Consider the following 19,050-nt stretch of genomic DNA (forward strand, 5'->3'; position numbering starts at 1 on the left):
AGCAAGCAGGGAGGAGGAGGAGGCTGTACACTCGCAACAACCCAGGCGGCGACATTTGCGGCCTTGAATCTGATCCCATAGCTACTCGGGGGCAAGACAGGACGGGGGTCTGATGTACGACGAGGGCTGAACACGATCCGGCGCAGGAATCGAGGGCCGGCTTTGCGGTTGACAACCGGGATCCTGGGGAGGGAGTCGAAGAGAAGGTCCCAAATAGGAAACCGATTCCGAATACCGAACTGTAGGGCCACTCACTTCCGCCTTATCTGTCTGGACCTCGGCGAACATCAATTCTCGAGAAGCCAAGGGCCAATCAATCGCATAATGGAGCTATGACTGTGAGTTATCGGACGAACCGGGGGCGGACACACTCCGATCCATGGTGTGGGCATTCGAGGGCTTCAGGATTCCCCCCCCCCCCCCCGGGGCACAGGGCCGATCAGAGTGCCGGACTGGCGCCACCCTGCCAACTCAGCTAAGACGGGTATTACAGCTGAAGGTACTGTATGTGCCGAATGAAGGCATGTGGCCAAGTACTGCTACTCTGACGCGAGTAGGTCATAACCCCTTCCATCCGCTTGCGTAAATGAAACAAAGCGGAAGTCGAAGAGGAAGAGAGGCGATTGGGAAACACCATGCCGACCACCTCTTCCACACCAGGGGCACCTTTGGCGCCCACGTCGGGACTGTCGGCGGCGTCGTTGGCGCTGCTTCTGGCCGGGCTGGTGAGTGTGTCGCTGTGCCGCAATCCAACAACCAATTTCAGACCAGACTATTAACAGACGAGGTTGAGACCGCCTCGTATTTTCTCCTCCTGAGGCCTCTCTACAACATCTACCTCCATCCGCTCCGCCGATACCCCGGACCTAAACTGTGGGCCGCGTCGTCGCTACCATGGGGCTTTTCGTTCTTGAGCGGGTACTGGCATCACCGCGCCCTGCAGCTGCATACCCAGTACGGTCACGTCGTGCGTATTGGCCCAAATGAGCTCTCGTTCGACGTTCCCGAGGCTTGGGAGGACATATGCGGGCGCTCGAAGCACCGCAAGGAAAATCCCAAGGCTCCGTGGTACCTGAACCCCAAGACCAAGGAGATTGTGAGCGCGCCGCTCGAAGAACACACGCGCATGCGCCGCCTGCTGGGGATCGGCTTCACCAACACAGCCATGCTCGAGCAGGAGCCGCTGATTAAGAGCCATGTCGACCTGTTCATCCAGCGTTTGCACGAAATCAACAGCGGAGGCAAGGCCGCCGTCGACATGTTCGAGTGGTTCGCGTACTGCACCTTCGACATCATCGGCGACCTGTCCTTTGGCGAGCCGTTCGGGTGTCTGCGCGACTCGATGCTGCACCCATGGATCGCCTGGGTGTTTGCGAACATCAAATTGGCCCACACCCTGGTCTTGTGCAACCGAATCCCCTTCTTCTTCCTCTTCCTACCCATCCGGCAAACCCTGGCGCTCGTCAAGGGCGCGGGGTACTTTGAGAAGACCATGAAGGCTGTCATTGACCGGCGCCTGGCCCGCGACGCCGAGCGGCCCGACTTGTTGCAGATCATGAAGACGCCGAGAGGGAGCTCGGTACGTTCTGGCCTCCCCCAAGAAAATAGTAGCCGTACCTGGGGCTGAGATTGCTTGTTCCAGTTCATGACTCAAGAAGAAATTCACAGCAACGCGTCCTTTTTGACTATGGCAGGATCCGAGACAACGTCGAATTCGATGGCCGTGGCCGTGTACATGATATGCTTGTATCCAGAAACCAAAGCAAAGATCATGGACGAGCTGGCCGCAGCCTTTAACAGCGAGTCCGAGATCGACATGCGCAGTGCGGGCAAGCTGACGTATTTGATGGCCGTCATTCAGGAGAGCATGCGCTACCATCCGCCAGGACCCAACGCACTGTGGCGCATAACCCCTTCGGGGGGCAACGAGATTCTGGGCAACTGGCTTCCCGCAAAGGTGAGACCGTCCGCCGCCTTGAACCGGATTTTTTTTTTCTTCTTCTTCTCCTTTCTTTCTGTCTCGTTGTTATTGGAGATCAGGGTCGATGACTCCTGTGCTCCAGGGGCAAACCAGGCTAACACGCGAGCCTGCCTGCTTAGACTATACTTGGCATACCGCACCGCGTCATGTATCGCCGTGAGCACAATTTCAAGCGCGCGAACGAATTCATACCGGAGCGTTGGTTGGATGTTGAGGGGGAGCAGTCCGAATTCGCCAATGATCGCAGAGACAGCTTCCATCCGTTCTCTTACGGACCACGGACTTGCCTTGCCGTGAAGTGAGTCGCCCGCTTCTCTTCTTTCCCGGCATGTTTCTGCTTGGTCGGCCGGCCACTAATTAACATGTGCAAACGAACAACAGTCTCGCCTACGCCGAGATGCGCTACATCCTTGCGCGCCTGATATGGAATTTTGACTTTGAACTGGCCGAGCAGAGCCGGAACTGGGCCGATGGGCTCCGCGCTTGGTTGATCTGGGAGAAGCGACCACTCTATGTCCATCTGGAACCGAGACGGTTGAAGTAACTAGTAGAAGAGCATCCTACCTTGATCTGCTGGCAATATTTGACCACAGACAACTGGGGAGAGAGCGGTTCTAATACAATCTGAGGTAGCGGAGATTTGCATTCGGCAGTCCTCGAATCCGGGGACCAAGGCTGCGAGTTTTACAGGACCGGATGTCAGAACTGAGTGAGTGGACTGTCGCCACGTCCATCTGTCTTGTAACCATCGCGCCCTGTGATGAGATAATTTAGAAAGGGTTGGATAAGTGTATAGCTTTCACCCTACATGCACTCATTTACCGGAGGGTCGTGGCTGTGTGAAGAAGACACCAATTGCCCTTGATTCGCCACCCCCAACCCCCATGCAACACCAGTATCTCTACCTCTGTTATCTCTCCCACAAGAAGACTCTACCTGCCAGTCTCGGTGTCCTCAAACGCCAAAGTTCAAACAGCTCCTGTCAGAACTCGTAGCAGGCTCGGACTATACGGATCCCGGCCCCCAAAAGGGACCGGCGCTTGGCAGAAGCCGGCCCGTATTGCCGGCGTCTCTCCGCTGGGACGGGCGGGCACGGGCAGGTGGCAGTGCCGGGGTGCTGGTAACCCGCCTGTGGGACGGAGGAAGGCCAGCGGTAAGACCGGGATGTCGCATGATGTGGCCCCCGTGGAGGGTAGTATTGTTCCCCTGCTTACTAAGATAGCCTGCCAAACGGCGTTCCATGTTCTTCTGTGTGTGTATCCTTCATCCTCGCCTCTTACCCCCCTCCCCCCCTTTCGTTTATTTCCCTCCTCCGTCGGGCTGGCTTGTAACATTATTAAGGGCTCCTTACCTTTAATTACCTATATTCCACTGGTTTGTCGGCCGGTAACCATAGGGAATAAATTTGAGTCCAGAGAGGAAACCGAGGTAGAGGGTTGCTTTGGAGAGATTGACACAGTAAAAAGCCAAACGTGGTGTATGACCCCGTGCCTTCTCGGTGACTATTAATTATTGTGAAAAAAAGGACGAGTCAAGTGTGGCTTACTCATGAGATCCTCCGCCTTATCCGTGCTCGGTGTACATACGGTACCGTACATATCGGGTGGTTGAATACTGTCACGGCCAGGGTGGCGTTTAATCGGCTCGACTAATACTAATTAATTAGATAAAGGAGGGGGGAAGGAGGGGAGGAGAATAGATCTGCACACACGTGGGGTCTGGCGTTTTGCGGTAACCACGTCAGTGGAAGCGGTCTAATAATATCTCGTTTGTGCACACTTACGAACTTACGAGGGGCAAGCTCTACCCAAATGGTGTTACCCAATTACCAGCTGCTTGGTTGTGCGGCAACCGACATGGCAAGCAACGCGGCTTGGCAGGATGAGCGTATTGCTTTGGGCCTGGTAGGCTGTATGCAGAGGGTGATCTTCATTACCTAGAGTGCATTACCTAGAATGGGCAAAAACAAAGTCACCATCCTTCTTGCCCTGGGTGCGTCGTATTATCCTTTAGATTCAGGAACTTGAGGTAGGTGGGTAACCTAAGGCAGTTGGGTGAGGTAATTAATAAGGCGAGAAAGGTAGGAAAGCAACCCCCCCCCGGGGCCCCTCCCCCCCAAAAAACCTACTCGAAGCCTAGTGAAATAGTTGGCAGGCCTGCACTCTTTGTCCATACATGCCTGCCTACGTATACTAGGTGCCGAGACCTTAAGGAAGTACGGGATTGCATGGCGTAGGGTACCTACACATACAATACTGTACATGTTGACCTGAGGTAGAAAATGTGGCTCCTGCAACAAATGATGCCGCCCTACACTAAACCGCATCCACCCGTGGTCCAGACCAGACCTGAAAAGTGAGGCACAAAAATGTGCCTTGCTGGTTAGGCACGCTATGGGGCCGCATGGGAAAGTACGGCTATTCCCAGGTTCTTTCCCCCCCCAGGTGGAAGGTCCATTGTGCGCAGGCAAGGCTCTCCCGTTGTGCGCGTGCATACCTTTGCTCATAGTCACTGCGGCACAGTCGGCCGCGGCTGCGTAATAATCAATCGACAACGGGCTTTCGGGGGTAATCTCGTCAACCGGTGAGTCCGACGACATAGTTCGGCAGCGGACTTCTCGAATCCAATCCCAAGCTCGTACCAAACTTGATGTCCTACGCTTACTTCGGTGGCGTCGGCCACGGAGAGTCATGGAGAGGGGCTCAGCCCGTCCTTCTTGTGGTTTCAGCGGCTGAGAACGAGCTCGGTAGCCTAGCGTTCCTTCATTTTCTGCTCCTTCGGGGAGGGGAGTCCCTCCCAAGCCCGCTGGGGAACAGGCCATGCGGCTCGAAGGGCTGAGCCGAAGAATTTGATGAGCAGGGACGGATCTCTGAGAGGTTTCCGATGGAACGAGCATAAAAGGGCACGCAGACGGCCCTCGCCGGGGAAGAGAGCTTCTCGAAAATCCAGGCCAAATGAACTCAGATCATCGCCTCAGACCTGTGTTGAAAGATCTTGTCTCTCCTTATTTTGATCTAATTATTCACAACAAAAGTCATTAAGCATCTCACCTGCAGTGTCACCTTAGCACCTGCTATCGTTGCAGCCGGCATGGCCCGCGTCCTCAGCACCGGAGCACTGCTTGCATTGCTCAATCTAGTCACGCCTGGCCTCGGAGCCGCCCACGTGTCGAACTGCAGATACATCCCGGGGGATAAGGGATGGCCGAGCCAGAGCGACTGGGCCAGACTCAACCGGACCGTCGGCGGCCGGCTGATCGCCACGGTTCCCCAGGCCCACGTATGCCACGCCGGCGGCCCGGGGGTCAACCAGGCTGCCTGCGACGCCCTGAAGGATCCCCTTGTTTTCGAGAAGACGACGCCGGCCTAGTGAGTTCTCCCTGGCACCTAATGTGCAAAATATTCTTCATTAATTTTTTTTCATTTTGTCGTGGTATAATTAATACCCGAAGCTAATTAACCTCGGACGATAGTGTGACGCGCCTCAACCTCACTCTCACGGAGTGGGATAACGCACCAACTTTGTATCATTCTCGCTTTTCCATTCGTTTCTTCCTTCCACCCATCCATCCTTTCTTTCTTCCTTTTTCCCTCCTGGTTTCTTTCCTGTTTTCACGGAGCCCCCTTCCCCACATCTCAAAAGAATAATTGATAATCCACTGACCCCCCTATCAGCGTCAACAAACCGGCCGAGATCATCAACGCCTACTGGCAGAACCAGTCCTGCGACCCGTTCTCCGAGACATCGCGGCCCTGCGTCCTCGGCAACTACCCGGTTTACTCGATCAACGTGTCCGGAGCCCACGACGCGATCGCGGGTTTGGATTTTGCACGCAGGCAAAACATCAGGCTGTCCATTCAGAACACCGGTCATGAGTACGTTGCTCATCCACTAGCCCGCTTCCTCCATCCTTCCTCCTCCTCCCCGTCCTCAATAAAGTCGAGGTGCTAACAATATGATCCCCACTCGCAGCTACAATGGCCGCTCGGCCGGGTTCGGATCGCTCTCGCTGTGGACGCACAACCTGCAGGGCATTGAGATGATCCCGCAATACCGGAGCCGGGCGTACTCGGGCCCGGCGGTCAAGCTCGGCGCCGGAGTGCACGCGGGCGTGGCGCTACAGTACCTGGGCCGGCGCGGGTACCGGCTGGTGACGGGCGAGTGCGGCACCGTGGGCGTGGCGGGCGGCTACTCGATGGGCGGCGGCCACGGCCCGCTCAACGGCGCGTACGGCATGGCTTCGGACAACGTGCTCGAGTGGGAGGTGGTTACGGGGGACGGCCGGCACATCGTGGCCACCCCGGAGAAGAACTCGGACATCTACTGGGCCATGTCGGGCGGCGGCGGCGGCAGCTACGGAGTGGCCCTGAGCATGACGGCCCGCATCTACCGCGACGGGCCCGTCCTCGGCCCCGTCCTGACATTTACCGCCCCGGACGTCGGCAACGAGACGTACTGGGGCGCCGTCGACGCCTTCCTCAAGCGCCTGCCCGGCATGCTGAGGGGCTCCAGCACCTCAATCCAGTTCAGCTTCTGGAACAACCAGTTCGGCGCCCTCTTCGTCATGCCCGACGAGCGCAACTCGTCGGCCGCCGACGCCAAGCTGGCCCCGCTGCTGCGCGACCTCGACGCCATCGGGATCCCCTACGACCTGACGGTCAGCCAGTCCGAAACCTTCTTGGATTACTACAGCTCCTGGTACGGCCCGCTGCCCTTCGGTTACGAGCCGCCGTCGACCACGCTCAACAGCCGGCTCGTCCCCGTGCGCGTGGCCCAGGACGACCAGGCCCGCCGCCAGCTGATCGACGCCATGCGGCTCACCACGCAGACGGGCGAGTTCACCGTCGGCTGCTCGGCCGCCGACGTCGGGAGCGTCCGGCACCCGGACAACGCGGTGCTGCCGGCCTGGCGCAAGTCGGTCTCCATCTGCAACGTCAACGCCTTCTGGAACTGGACCGCGCCTCTCGAGCAGAACCTCGAAGTCAAGCGGAGGATGGTCGACGTCTACAGCCCGGCCTGGGACGCCGCCACCCCGGGCTCCGGCGTCTACCTCAACGAGATCGACCCCTGGTACCGCGGCGACTTCAAGGTCAACATGTTTGGCTCCAACTATCGGCACCTGCTCAGCATCAAGCACAAGTACGACCCCTACCACCTCTTCTACGGCCACAACTCGGTCGGCTCCGACGACTTCTCCATCGACGGGGCGGGCAGGCTGTGCTACTCCTCCGGTCGTTGAGATACATCATGACACGCCAAAGAGCAAGGGCCTCGCCTCGCCCCGCCCCGGAGGTTACTTCGTTTATTCTTCTTCTCCTTTGTCTCGTCCTTCCTCTACCTATTTCTTTCTGTTAGGTATCTTCATATTCTTTGTATTGTTTCTCCTAGTCTTTCATCTTTCCTCGATTTGCTTAGACTAGGAGGTAATTATCTATTATCTGAGTTCTTGCACGAGCCGACTCCGAACATGGGACCACAAGTGGCCAGTCGGGCAAAACCATACATAATTACATACGATTACATTACGACTTACATGCACCAAGTTCGTTCGGAGTGAATTGCCAATCGGACTGACTGAGCATTGCTCAGTGGCCAAGTCCTTTGCCGAAGCGGCGCCACGCTACCAGTGCGGAATTGACAATGCAAGACATCAATGACAAGGAAATTCTCATTGGGCTCCTCCACCCTGTTCCTTTTTAAGGATCCTTTTTGTTGTTCGCTTCGACCGCAACTCCAGCCAGGTTAGTTGTCGAGAAACACTAATTAGAGCTGGCGCATTACGGGAATCCAGGTGAACATACTCACTTAGGTACAGTACATGTCTGCCTTTCCTTAGCCCCCTACCTACACATCTTCTCTATCTAATACCTCCCTCTATGTAACCACCTAAAATATCTAGGTACCTAACCGCTAACTTTGCCTGCCGACCTACCCTAGACGTCCGTAGAGCCATCATTACCATGGCCATAACCAACACAATGACGGCGGCTGCCCAGAATGGCCCCTTCTACGGGATACAGCTTCTCGCTGATGGCTCCGTCGCATCCAGGCTTCTGGTATCTCTCGTGTCCATGGTGGTGCTGGCTGCCATCTTCGGCCTTGCTGGGGTGCTCGGAAGCGGTGGCGGCGGCGGTGGCGGCGGCGGCAAGCAGCCCCCGAGCCTCTGGGACCCGATCCCGTTCGTGTACAACAGCCTGCAGTTTCTGCTGGACAACGAGGGGTTCATGAAGCGGGCGCAGGCCGCCCTCAAGAAAACCACCGTCGCCCGCTTCCGCCAGGGCCGCCACCTGGTCTACCTGGTTTCGGGCCCCAAGAACGTCCAGGCCGTCTTCGGCCGGTCGCATAACAACATCCACAACGACGACCTCATGGTCCGCAGCACCCTGCCGCTGTGGTACCGCCTGTCCGCCGACGACCTGCGCCGCTTCGCCGCAGACAAGACCGGCCGCGGCCGCAACCCCCTGCCCGGGACCGAGGACACGCCGCCGGAAAATCGCCTCTTCCTCGGCTACGAGCACGTCCACAACGAGTTCCTCGCCCGCGCCCAGCACCTCGCCCCGATGGTGGAGCAGTACCAGCGCCAGCTGACCCAGACCCTGGACGGCCTTTGCCCCTCTCCCTCGCCCGCTACCGGCAGTGGGAAGAAGGACGGGAACGACGACGGGGTCGTCCTCGGCGTCGTCGACTTCTGCAAGGGCCGCGTGGCGCGGTGCGCGCTGCACGCGCTGCTGGGCCCTCGGGCGTTCGAGATCAGCCCGGACCTGGTGGAGCGCATGTGGGAGTTCGACGACGCCGTGTTCCCGCTCGTCATGGGCCTGAGCCTGGGCGCGCCCGAGTGGCTCAACCGGCGCGCCCACGCGGCCCACCGCCGCTACCTCGACGCCGTCCGCCGGTACCTCGACGCCGCCTGGGCCGACTTCGACTGGTCCGACCCGGCCTCGGCCGACGCCCGCTGGGAGCCCCGCTTCGGCGCCCAGGTCACCCGCGAGGTCGCCAAGTGGTTCCGAGACCACGGCTTCACCGGCCCCGACACCGGTCCTGGCGCCGTCGGCATCCTCGCCTGGGCGTGAGTTTAGCCCCCCTCCCCCCCCCAAAAAAATCCTTTTCCCTTTTACTTTGCTTATAACCTTTCTTTCTTTCGCTGTTTCTCTCCTAGCTGGCGGATTGACTGAAACGGTACCAAAAAAAAGGCAAAACTCCAATGTGATCCCGACGACGGCGTGGCTGGTGATGGAGGTCGCCCGGGACCCGGAGCTGCTCCGGGCGCTGCGCGAGGAGGTCGAGATGGCGTTCGCGACGGACGGGGCGACGGGGCGGCGGACGCTCGACCCGCAAAAGGTGGCGGCCCTGCCGCTGCTAGCGTCGGCCTACACCGAGACGCTGCGGCTGCGCATGAACTTCAACGTCGTCCGCAACGTCCGCCAGTCCTTCACCATGGCCGGATACACCATCCGCGGCGGCAGCCTCCTCCAGGTTCCCACCCTCGTCGCCCACTACGACGAGGACGTCTGGGGCGCCGAGTCCCACCCGGCCTCCGAGTTCTGGGCCGGGCGGCATATCAAGTACACCGACGAGCCCGATGCCGAGGGCCGCGTTACCCGGAAACGTGTCTTTGCCATGGCCGGCCGGACCGGGTCGTATTTTCCCTACGGTGCGTCTCCGTCTACAGTTGAATATATCATCGTTGTTTCCCCGTTTGTTTTGTTTATTTGTCTCCCAGCGTCCTATTCGGCTCCTCTTTTCCCACTGTTATAAAATTGAGAATGACGGCTAAAACATGACAACTTGTTCAGGCGGCGGCAACCTGATCTGCCCCGGGCGGCATTTTGCCAAACAGGAGATTATGCTGACCATCGCCCTGCTCATCTCCCGCTTCGACATCGAGTTCCTCGGATGGACAAAGCTGGATGGCTCTCCCTCCGATCGACCCCCGCGCAACGACCCGCGCTTCAGCGGCGGCGGGGCCGCGCCTCCGGATCGAGATATGAAGATTAGGATCAGGCCGATCGCTTCGTAAGAAAGAAGGGGCGTGGGAGTAAAAATAAAAATGGTGGGGGCCGTGCCTCCGTCGGCGCGTCCATCGGCCGGACTTAACGTTTCCGTTACGCCCGAGATAGGTACATGGTACTAGGATGATACTTGGGTAGACCAGGGAGGCAAGATACATGTATGTTAGTAGCTTTCGGGTACCCTGACCGCGCCAAGATGATGAAGCTTTCACTTCATTCGTCAGTTCTGTTGTGTAAGCAGGCTTGCTGCTGTGCCACCACACCAATAAAACACCAGGGTGTCCAGTAAAGCTTACCTCCTTTATTCGGTATCATAGTAATATGGTTACACGTCCTGCTGCGGTCCGAAACGGGCAGGACTCTCCGAACTTCTCCCCGCCCATTCGGATTCGGCGTCGACTGCCCGAAGGGGAAAGACTGCGCTGACGGTAAACTACCCACATGGTCGTAACACCAGCGTAATGTAAGGTAAGAAGAGTCTGGAACCCTCGGACCTTTCCGTCGATGCATCAACAACACATGGCTAATTTCCCGGCTCCGTGTTGTATATGACATGATTCCAGGTCGGTAGCCAAGCCCCGTCGGCCGCGGAGGAGCGAGGAAGTTTGGAGATAGGCGTCCCAGAAGTAGTGTCGCCGTGTAAGAAGACAAAGCTGAGCGAATTGTTCCGACTGGGGCTCAGGAACATTGCTGGAGACGGATGTGCTCATGTGGGCTTTGTGAAACCAGATGGATCGATGCCGGCTGCCTGGCTACTGATATATCTCATGTGTCACGGTCAGCAGCAATGGCAGCAGAGCTCTCCCTTTTCCAGTCATCAAGCCGAGGACAGATTGCTCAGATGATCTGCTGAACGGGCCCCATCCACTGAACCCAACCATGGCAGCCGTCGCCAACTATCTGCGAGACTCAGAGGTTCACGAGGTCGAGAAGCCGTACAGGTTCAGCGGCGGCCCGGACCTGGGGTTCCCCCAGTCTAACGTTGACTTTCAGCCGACCGAGCTGTCTCTCACAGACCTGCGGACGGTTCCCCAGTCCCGGCCAACCTTGGAGACCCATGGGTTCTGTTTCATCGAAAACAAGTCCAAGGAGCTTCCCGCTCTCGATCGCGAGAGCGAGGCCAAGGCCTACGCGCTGGAGATGGCCGAGGTGGTGAAGAAGGTGGTCGGGGCCACCAGAGTGATTCCGAATCACGTTTTGGTATATATAGAAGGACTTCCCTTCCTCTTCTCACCCTCCCTTCTCTCCCTTTCACTTCACGTTGCTGAACATGAATCCAGCTTAGAAGCGCAAACAAGGCTCATGGAAGGGCCAACGTGGGTACGGAGGCCCATGTCGGTAGGTCCACTAGAACAACCGCCAGGGGTAGAGGAGAGACCATATGCTAAGCACCCCGACCTGATTATTCCCCGGTCCTCTCCAAAGACACATCCGCCTTCGATGCCTGGGACAGAATGCGCGGGATGATGACGCCGGAGGAGCAAGAGGGCGTGCTGTCGGGCAAGTTCCGAGCGCGTATCATCAAGTGAGGAAGAAACCCAACACACCCGTGAGCGAATGCCGTGCCTTCTCCCTTCCTTAGCACGGCACGGGCGCGGCACATGTTCCGAGGATCCCCGTGCTGGTACTGACGTCAATCCGCTCCTCTTTGCGCAGTCTCTGGCGGCCCAGGGTCAACCCCGCCGAGGACTTCCCGCTGGCCGTGCTCGACCCGGCGACGGTTGAACCTGACAAAGACTTGGTCTTCCTCGATCACATCTCGCAGGTGACGATCGCCGAGACCATGTACGTCAGGCACAATCCCAGCCACCGCTGGTACTGGCTTAGCAACATGACGCCGGACGAAGCCGTTCTCTTCACCCAGTACGACACGCATCCGCCGACCCGTGCCCTGAACTACGGTACGCCCCGGCCGGCCCACGTGACCCCCACACCCCCCTCCACCCCCTTTAAGCTGACCGTGTGTGAACGTTGCTGTTGTCTGACCGTGCCATCCACAGGCGTCGCGCACTGTGCCTTCCGCAACCTGGCTGCGCGCCCCGGCTGCCCGCCGCGCCAGAGCGTCGAGCTGCGGCTCACCGTCCTGGAGCCGGCACCCTACGAGAAGGCCGTGACGGTGCTGGATCCGCACCCGCCCGAATCGCGCAAGCAGCCGTGGGACGGGCGGGTCGAGTTCCTGTCGCTGCCGGTCAAGTACGTGCCGACGTTCACGCGGGAGGAGTTGGCGCTCGCCTGATCGGGATCGAACTGGACGATCATCATGTAATTAGCAGGAGGGAGAACCAGTGCATGGTATACGCTGGCGTTCTAATGAGGAAACTAAAAATTGTTGTTACGTGATCAACTTTGGTATCACGCACCTAATTATTAGCCAGACGAACCGCAATGCTTGATCGTCACGTACCTTGAATCTGTAATTAGATGCAGACACCTTCCTGACCGGTTCCAAAAACGCCCAGCGAACGTTGGGAACATGCAACGACACCGCATCTGCTAATTACGCCCTAGGGAGATCAAAAATCGGCTCTGTGCCTGCAAGTCCAAATTGCCCCTCCTGCTGCCCCTCCTGCTGCCCCTCCTGCCGCAGCCACTGTTGCTCAGTCGTCCTGGTACCCCAGCAATCATGGTGTTTCACCTTGGGCATGATGATCTGTGACGCGGCCATGGCTCCCTGCCACCTCACGACATGTATAACGCCAAAGTGCGGCACCGTAAACCGAAGTCCGCCCGGCTCCTCGATCACACCGCACGTCACATCCCCACCGACGGGGCCGTCCTCGCGCCAGAGCAGGAACTCGCCTTGGCGCCCCGGCCCGGTCTTCCGCGCCGCGGCGACGTCCCTCTCGGCCGCGGCGAGAGCCCGCAGGAGCCGCGCGGCGGACCGGCTTGCCGGATCGGTCCCCCGTGCGTCCATAGTCTCGAAGCAGGCGGCCGCTTGAGAGACCATCTGCAGGTGGCCGGGCCGCTGATGCTCGAGGGCGCCGCCGCCGCCACCGCCGCCGAGGTGTGCGAGCAGCAGGACCACCGCCGCCGTCACCGCCATTAGGTCGAAGCCACGGTAAAAGAGGGGCACCTGTCGCAACGCGCGGTAAATGAGAAAACGCGAGAGCACTTCGCGCCCCGCGTGCACGGCCGCCAATATGCTGTATGAGCGGTTGCCTCGGGCCCATGACGACGATGAAGACGGTGACGAAAGTTGGCGGCAGTCTAGGCTGTGCATAAAGTATGGGAAGTGCAGAAGCACCAGGAGGTGGAAGTGCTTGAGCTGGATAAACAGCCGCGCCGTAGTCTGCTTGATCTCGGCTGGGGTGGGGGAAAGCGGCGGCTGCATCGGATCGACTGCCGGGACCGGCAACCTCCAGATCTCGGGCGAGACGAGATAGGCGGCCTGCTTCATGTCGTCGTCGATGTTCAGGGTCTCCCGATACGCCTGATCCGCCTGCTGCTTGTCTGGCACGCCGCCGCCCCAGAACCCGGCGAGGCGAAGCCGCTCGTTCCGCGAGGCAATCCGGCCTGTGACGACGGCATGGACGCGCTCGAGCCGTCTCAGGTCGGTCCCGCCCATGGCACCCAGCGAGTCGTCGTTGGTGACCGCATGGGGTACGCCGCGTATCAGCGACATGTACCGGTCGCTGTACACTAGGCGGAACCAGACGCGCTCGAGCTCGGCCTTGTTGGACAGCACACTGCCACCATTACTACAGCCATGGCCGGCGTCGTTGTGAGACGCCCGTCCGAGACCCAGCGCAGACGCGATGTTGAGCGCGCGGCGGAATGTTTGCCACCCGCGACGCCAGTCACCCCGGTTGACATGATACACGCCCTCGAGCATGAGCAGCTCGATGCCATCGATGCAGCTGAGGAGACGATCGTTAACGCTGGATGTGACGTGTCGGCACGCCGCGTCGACAAAGCGGGCTGCCGTGGCGGCGTGGGCAGGGCCGTTTCTGTCTTCATGGGCTAGCTGCTGCAAGCAGATGGCGAGCTCGACCAGCTTGCGAGCCAAGATGAGCGGATGCGCTGCTGCTGTTGCTGCTTTTGGCGACAGTATCACGTCATATATGCCTTGTCCTTGGTCGTTGTTGTGGCTGTTGTGGCTGCTGTGGCTGCTGCTGTTGTTGTTGTTGTTGTTGTTGGTGGTGGTGGTGGTGAAGGTTGTGTTGGCGGCAGCATCGTCCATCAGGAAACCATTAACCTGTCGGTATTTCCGCAGCGGCGATCCCGGAGGGTCTCCTCGGGCTACGATAAGGACAACGACCTCTTGTGGAGGAAAGAGGCTACGGAGAAATTGGGTCAAGGCGTCGAGGCTGGCAGCGACGCTACTCTTTGTAATATTAGTGGTAGTCGTGGTGTTTCTTGTGTTGATCGCGGTTTGTTGTGCGGGTGCGGGTGCAACAAGTTGAGCGGTACTCGTACACCCCGAGTCACCGTTGCTGATGGTTCTCTGACGGACGGCAGCTCTGGCGGGTGAGACATGACTGCCTCTGGGGACTTCTGTCTCAGCAGCGTGGTCAGGCCATTGTCCACTGTGACCGCTGCCCGTAAGCATAAGTGCCTCAGCATCGGGCCCGGTCTTGGCCCTGGCACTGACGGAAGCTGCTGCCGCAGGTTGCTGAACCTGCTCCAAGAGCTGCTCCACCAGGGCTTCGAGGCGGACTAAGCGCTGGCGCACCTTGTGGTATCGGCTCGTGGTGCTAACGTCGTAGTCGAACGTCTGCTTGAGCTGTGGGACGCACTCCAGTCTCCGCCTGCGGCAGGGGGTACAGTTTCCGGCCGAGCTGGGATCAAAGTCGCAGCGGACTTTGCGGCGCCGGCATTCGTGGCAGCTCGACGTGCCCCTGCGCAGCCTGCGACGTGTCGGCTCCGTATCGGCCGCCCCGGCTGGCATCGTTTGGGGCAGCGTTCGATGGATTCGTGGTGTTTGAACTGTTGAATTTTTTCCCGGCAATCATAAACAGAATATGATGAAATGAAATAAAATAAAATAAAATAAAATAAAACCTCGTGCTGTCTCCGCTCTGATCGTGAATGAGCGAAAATCGAAAGCGGGGGCCGGAGCGATCGGGGGGAATGCAGTTGATTGCCTATCAGGGTCTTCGTGCGGCCTGAGGCAAGTTACCCGGGCTGCGTATGACTTGCACAGGAAGGTATGAGGTAACTTGGGTAATTTCAGGTAGGTACCTTAGCGCCTGGCAGGAGTGGATGAACTGAGGTGGTCAGGATTTGCCAGCACCTAAGCTTGAAATCGTTGACGTTGAATAAGGTGACGTGAGGGTCACTGTTGTTGAACGTGGAACATACTAGGTACTCCGTACCCAGTATCAAGCACGGAAATACCTGTACGGAATAGTTCGTAGTGCACGCTATTTCAGGACCCCTCCACGCTCAGTACTTGTATGTACAATACAGTTGGGACAATTATCTGTGTCGCGGGGCTAATTACAGACCGCCGCCCCGCTTGGCGGCTTCCATATAACTAAGGTTATCTGCAAGGCGCATCACCGCCAACAGTGTGCAGCTACAGTACGAAGGACTAATCAAACTCTGTATCCGCTCGCTACTCCGCATCCCTTGCGGGTCAGCACTACAGTGCTGCACTGATGATTTTCTTTCAGCTCCTATCCGGATAAAACTCCCTTCTGGCGCTGGCCCAATCCGTCCCCGGCATGCGACTGAGGATCTCGGCCTCCTGGGGCTTGATGAACAGCGTCTCGGCGGCCTCACGGTAGGGCTTGTAGTAATCCTTCTTCACCTGCACCTGTATCCGGGCGAGCAGGCAGTTAGCGCGACTGCAACAGTACACCAGAGAGTCCCTTTCACGACAATGCGGTGCTCACATTCATCATGTAATCCAGGCTAGCGTTCCAATTTTCGACAATGCGGAACACGCCCGGATTCTTGTCGTCGCGGTAAACCTCGCAGAATACGTTGAGTGGCTCGGCAGTAACCTTCTCGAAGAGCGGGCGCAGCACGGCGAGGAAGGCGTCGGAATTGGCCGGGTCAACGGTTATCTTGACGTGCACCGACAAGGGCGGATTCGCTGCACCTTCTCCCATCTTCGAAAGTTTTTGCCCAATTTTCTTCCACAGGGGACCTCGTTTGAGACTCGACGGGCGAGCGGGTCGGGCGCAGTCTTACTCGCAGCACTTTAGGGTACATACGCTCCTGGTTCGTACACCTGCCGCCGTGACCTGCGTTCTTGCAGGTGGAAGTCCGCTAAAATATCTTAGTTACGACCGAGGACCATGTCGTAAACTCAATCAATCTGCCTGCTTCGTTGCACGCTCACGTAGCAGTGCATCGAGGCATCGGGAGCCTATCAGATAATTAACGCTCAGATCTCCTTTCTCAGGCATCGCAGAGCTTACCGCTTCTGAACAAACATTTCACCTGTGAAGAGGAGGGAAAGCAATAGGTACCCGCGGCCGGGCCGCTGCGACGGTGCGACGACGGTGCGACGACGGTGAGCATGACGTGTCATTGTCCCCCACGCATGAGCTGCCGAGTGGCTGACGGCCGTCCACTCCGAGGTAGTGTGCCGGACTTAACGGACCGAGCTGTCCCGCCTCACGACTGGCCCGGATGGCCACCGGGTTAAGAGAGCCACATACGTTGTGGGTGGAGCGCGCGGCGTGCGGAAGCCAATCTAGATGGGTTGCGCCAGACCGATTCGGACCATCGGGACCTGGAAGGGTCCCTCATCCCGATGACCGCTATGAGAAGGGGAATCCGAAGGCGCCGTTTCCAAATGGCCCTCCAATGCCAGTCTCGGCCTCGCACTCGGCAGCATCAGCGATAGCAGTGTGTGTGCCTCTCCGCGTCTGCATCGAGGTGCAATCACGGGCCGGGTGGTGGCATGGAGACGAACATGCTGCCTGGTCAGCAAAAAGGACATGTCTGTCTATTCGAGACACGCGAAGTACTGCGTCTCTCGCCCTCCTTTCCGACTCAGGAATCACTATCGGCCGAGCGCCCCCTTGCCCCGGGAGACTACACCCGAGAGACTACACGCTGGTACCAGCACCAGCAACATCACCGCTGCAACCGGAATCAACACCATCGGCACCAACAGAACCATCAGCATTACCAAAACCTCCTATTTCTCCTTCTTCAGGTCGTTCTCTGCTTTCCGCAATCAGGCGGGCCGCGATCAGAGCGTGTCTCTCGACTTCAACGAAACCGCGATGTCACCGTCCCCCTCGCTGTCGACCACCTGGGCGCACTTTCACCCGCCCAAACCCACATTCACGGACCAAGATGTCCCCGACCTCACGGGCCGCGTCTGCATCGTCACGGGCTCCAACACGGGCATTGGCAAGGAGGTCGCCCGAATTCTCTACTCCAAGAACGCCCGGGTCTACGTTGCCGCGCGGAGCCAAGACAAGGCGCGGAGTGCCATCCGTGAAATCAAAGAATCGACGCCCTCGTCCGCCGGGTCGCTGGAGTTCCTGTCCCTCGACCTGAGCGACCTGAGCCACGTCCGGGAGGCGGCTCGCAGCTTCCTGGCGCGGGAACAGAGGCTCGACGTGCTCTTCAACAACGCGGGCGTCATGGTGGGCTCGGCGTCCGAGCCGGTGCCCCGGACAGCGCAGGGCTACGAACTGTGCCTCGGCGTCAACTGCGTCGGGACCATGCTCTTCACCGAGCTGCTGACGCCCGTGCTCGCGGCGGCGGCCGCCAACAAGTCCGGGGGGGCAGGCTCGGGCTCGGTGCGCGTCGTGTGGCTCTCGTCGTTCGCGCTGGAGCTTTTTGCGCAGGCCAACGTCGGCGTCCCTCTGGACAACCTCGACTACCACCTGCCCAAGGCCGGGACGGAGCGGTACGGCATCAGCAAGGTCGGCGCCTGGGCGCTGGGCGTCGAGTACGCGAAGCGTCACCGGGACGACGGCATCGTCAGCGTGCCCATCAATCCGGGCAACCTCACCTCGGAGCTGCCCCGGCACCAGGGAGTCGTGCTCAAGACGGTCGCCCGCCTGGTCGGCTACCCGCCCTTGTTCGGCGCCTACACTGAGCTGTGGGCCGCCTTCTCTCCAGAGGTGACGCCTGACAAGTCTGGCAGCTGGGGTAAGTCACTTCATTGCATGACGCCCAACTTTTTCTCTATCCCCGAGTGATTCGTCGTCGTAGCAGCAGCAGCAGCAGCAGCAGCAGTAGTAGTAATAGTAGTAGTAGTACTGGTGGTGGTAGTAGCAGTAGTTACAATGCTACCACACTACCACTTACCACTATTACTAGCGCAAGAATCAGTACTGTAAAGGCTAGCGCTAACGCTCCACGATCACCCTATAGTTGCTCCATTTGGGCGGTTCTACCCCTTGCGCGAAGATCTGCACAAGGCCACGCGGCCCGAAGCCGAAGGTGGGACCGGAGGAACTGCCAAGTTCTGGGAGTGGATCCAGGGGCAGATCCAGCCCTATCTCTGAGGATTGAGTGTGTTGTTGGCCTCCTAGTGGCCTCTCGAGACACGGGGAGGGACATGGAACGGTGGCAGTCTAAACTGCGCTAATCCAATTCACGGGCAGTGACGCATTCACGAGGCTGAATTTACGTGGGAGACAATATCGAGTACCAATCGCTTTGACAGTATACGAGAATCCGCGCTTCCGTAATTCACTTGTATGTAATCCGTACATACTTCAGTACATCACGCACCAAGATAATAGGCGCGCTCTGAGGCGTCGAAGCTCGATTCACCCCCAAAGTCAGGACAGGTGAGGAATATCAGAAACCAGTACATGATCCTGCTCGTATATACTGTGTAATTAATTACTAGTGTGTACGGCTTCTCGAATCCTGGTCCTCTCTCGATGTTGTGCGTCTTGAAGCCGATGTGGCTAGTCGAGCTGTTCGCATGACCCGGAACCTTTCTCGCTGGCTGCAGGAAAGGACCCAGGGAGGTGCTAATTATGTTACATTTCCCCCGCACGCTCGAGGGGGAACTGGCGACTACACCAAGGTTGGCTCGATGCATAGCGGGGGTGAAGGAGTACCTCATTTGACGTCTGTACCTCAGGTATCTAAGGCGAGGTATGTACCTTCCTATTCAAACACGGATTACAT

General features: G+C 58.5%; 7 protein-coding genes across 7 annotated transcripts; 5 read left to right on the plus strand and 2 right to left on the minus strand.

Moving 5' to 3' along the window:
• Positions 1–586: 586 nt before the first annotated feature.
• On the plus strand, positions 587–2,525 carry P884DRAFT_212736 (cytochrome P450; the record flags this gene model as incomplete). The annotated part of the gene is made up of 4 exons (XM_069439165.1): positions 587–1,583; positions 1,629–1,957; positions 2,101–2,279; positions 2,363–2,525. The coding sequence occupies 4 exons, from the start codon at positions 587–589 to the stop codon at positions 2,523–2,525; spliced, it is 1,668 nt and encodes a 555-aa protein (XP_069293353.1).
• Positions 2,526–5,071: 2,546 nt separating this feature from the next.
• P884DRAFT_212792 (uncharacterized protein) lies at positions 5,072–7,220 on the plus strand (the record flags this gene model as incomplete). The annotated part of the gene is made up of 3 exons (XM_069439171.1): positions 5,072–5,349; positions 5,656–5,856; positions 5,954–7,220. The coding sequence occupies 3 exons, from the start codon at positions 5,072–5,074 to the stop codon at positions 7,218–7,220; spliced, it is 1,746 nt and encodes a 581-aa protein (XP_069293354.1).
• An 832-nt stretch (positions 7,221–8,052) lies between these two features.
• Positions 8,053–9,998, plus strand: P884DRAFT_281247 (cytochrome P450; the record flags this gene model as incomplete). The annotated part of the gene is made up of 3 exons (XM_069443518.1): positions 8,053–9,047; positions 9,172–9,632; positions 9,775–9,998. 3 exons carry the CDS (start codon positions 8,053–8,055, stop codon positions 9,996–9,998), a joined length of 1,680 nt encoding a protein of 559 aa, XP_069293355.1.
• An 871-nt stretch (positions 9,999–10,869) lies between these two features.
• P884DRAFT_303712 (uncharacterized protein) lies at positions 10,870–12,226 on the plus strand (the record flags this gene model as incomplete). Its single annotated transcript, XM_069445050.1, has 5 exons — positions 10,870–11,154; positions 11,271–11,328; positions 11,416–11,515; positions 11,647–11,891; positions 11,991–12,226. 5 exons carry the CDS (start codon positions 10,870–10,872, stop codon positions 12,224–12,226), a joined length of 924 nt encoding a protein of 307 aa, XP_069293356.1.
• A 100-nt stretch (positions 12,227–12,326) lies between these two features.
• Positions 12,327–14,948, minus strand: P884DRAFT_102551 (uncharacterized protein). The gene is made up of 2 exons (XM_069437030.1): positions 12,395–14,948; positions 12,327–12,334 (listed from the first exon to the last, which is right to left on the minus strand). The coding sequence occupies exon 1, from the start codon at positions 14,876–14,878 to the stop codon at positions 12,488–12,490; it is 2,391 nt and encodes a 796-aa protein (XP_069293357.1). The 5' UTR covers positions 14,879–14,948; the 3' UTR covers positions 12,327–12,334; positions 12,395–12,487.
• Positions 14,949–15,806: 858 nt separating this feature from the next.
• Positions 15,807–16,046, minus strand: P884DRAFT_281250 (uncharacterized protein; the record flags this gene model as incomplete). Its single annotated transcript, XM_069443519.1, has 1 exon — positions 15,807–16,046. One exon carries the CDS (start codon positions 16,044–16,046, stop codon positions 15,807–15,809), a length of 240 nt encoding a protein of 79 aa, XP_069293358.1.
• An 858-nt stretch (positions 16,047–16,904) lies between these two features.
• Positions 16,905–18,570, plus strand: P884DRAFT_333014 (uncharacterized protein). The gene is made up of 2 exons (XM_069445822.1): positions 16,905–18,054; positions 18,280–18,570. The coding sequence occupies exons 1-2, from the start codon at positions 17,175–17,177 to the stop codon at positions 18,411–18,413; spliced, it is 1,014 nt and encodes a 337-aa protein (XP_069293359.1). The 5' UTR covers positions 16,905–17,174; the 3' UTR covers positions 18,414–18,570.
• The last annotated feature ends 480 nt before the right edge of the window (positions 18,571–19,050 follow it).

Source organism: Thermothelomyces heterothallicus (genome assembly GCF_042370625.1).
Source record: "Thermothelomyces heterothallicus CBS 202.75 unplaced genomic scaffold P884_scaffold_44, whole genome shotgun sequence".
Lineage (NCBI taxonomy): Eukaryota > Fungi > Ascomycota > Sordariomycetes > Sordariales > Chaetomiaceae > Thermothelomyces > Thermothelomyces heterothallicus.

What these genes read in the sequence shown, in the direction of transcription:
- P884DRAFT_333014 (XM_069445822.1), top strand. Translation starts at nt 17,175, where the DNA reads ATGTCACCGTCCCCCTCGCTGTCGACCACCTGGGCGCACTTTCACCCG. An exon ending in TGACAAGTCTGGCAGCTGGG is followed by an intron (nt 18,055 to 18,279) that starts GTAAGTCACTTC and finishes ATCACCCTATAG; the next exon opens with TTGCTCCATTTGGGCGGTTC.
- P884DRAFT_102551 (XM_069437030.1), bottom strand. Translation starts at nt 14,878, where the DNA reads ATGCCAGCCGGGGCGGCCGATACGGAGCCGACACGTCGCAGGCTGCGC.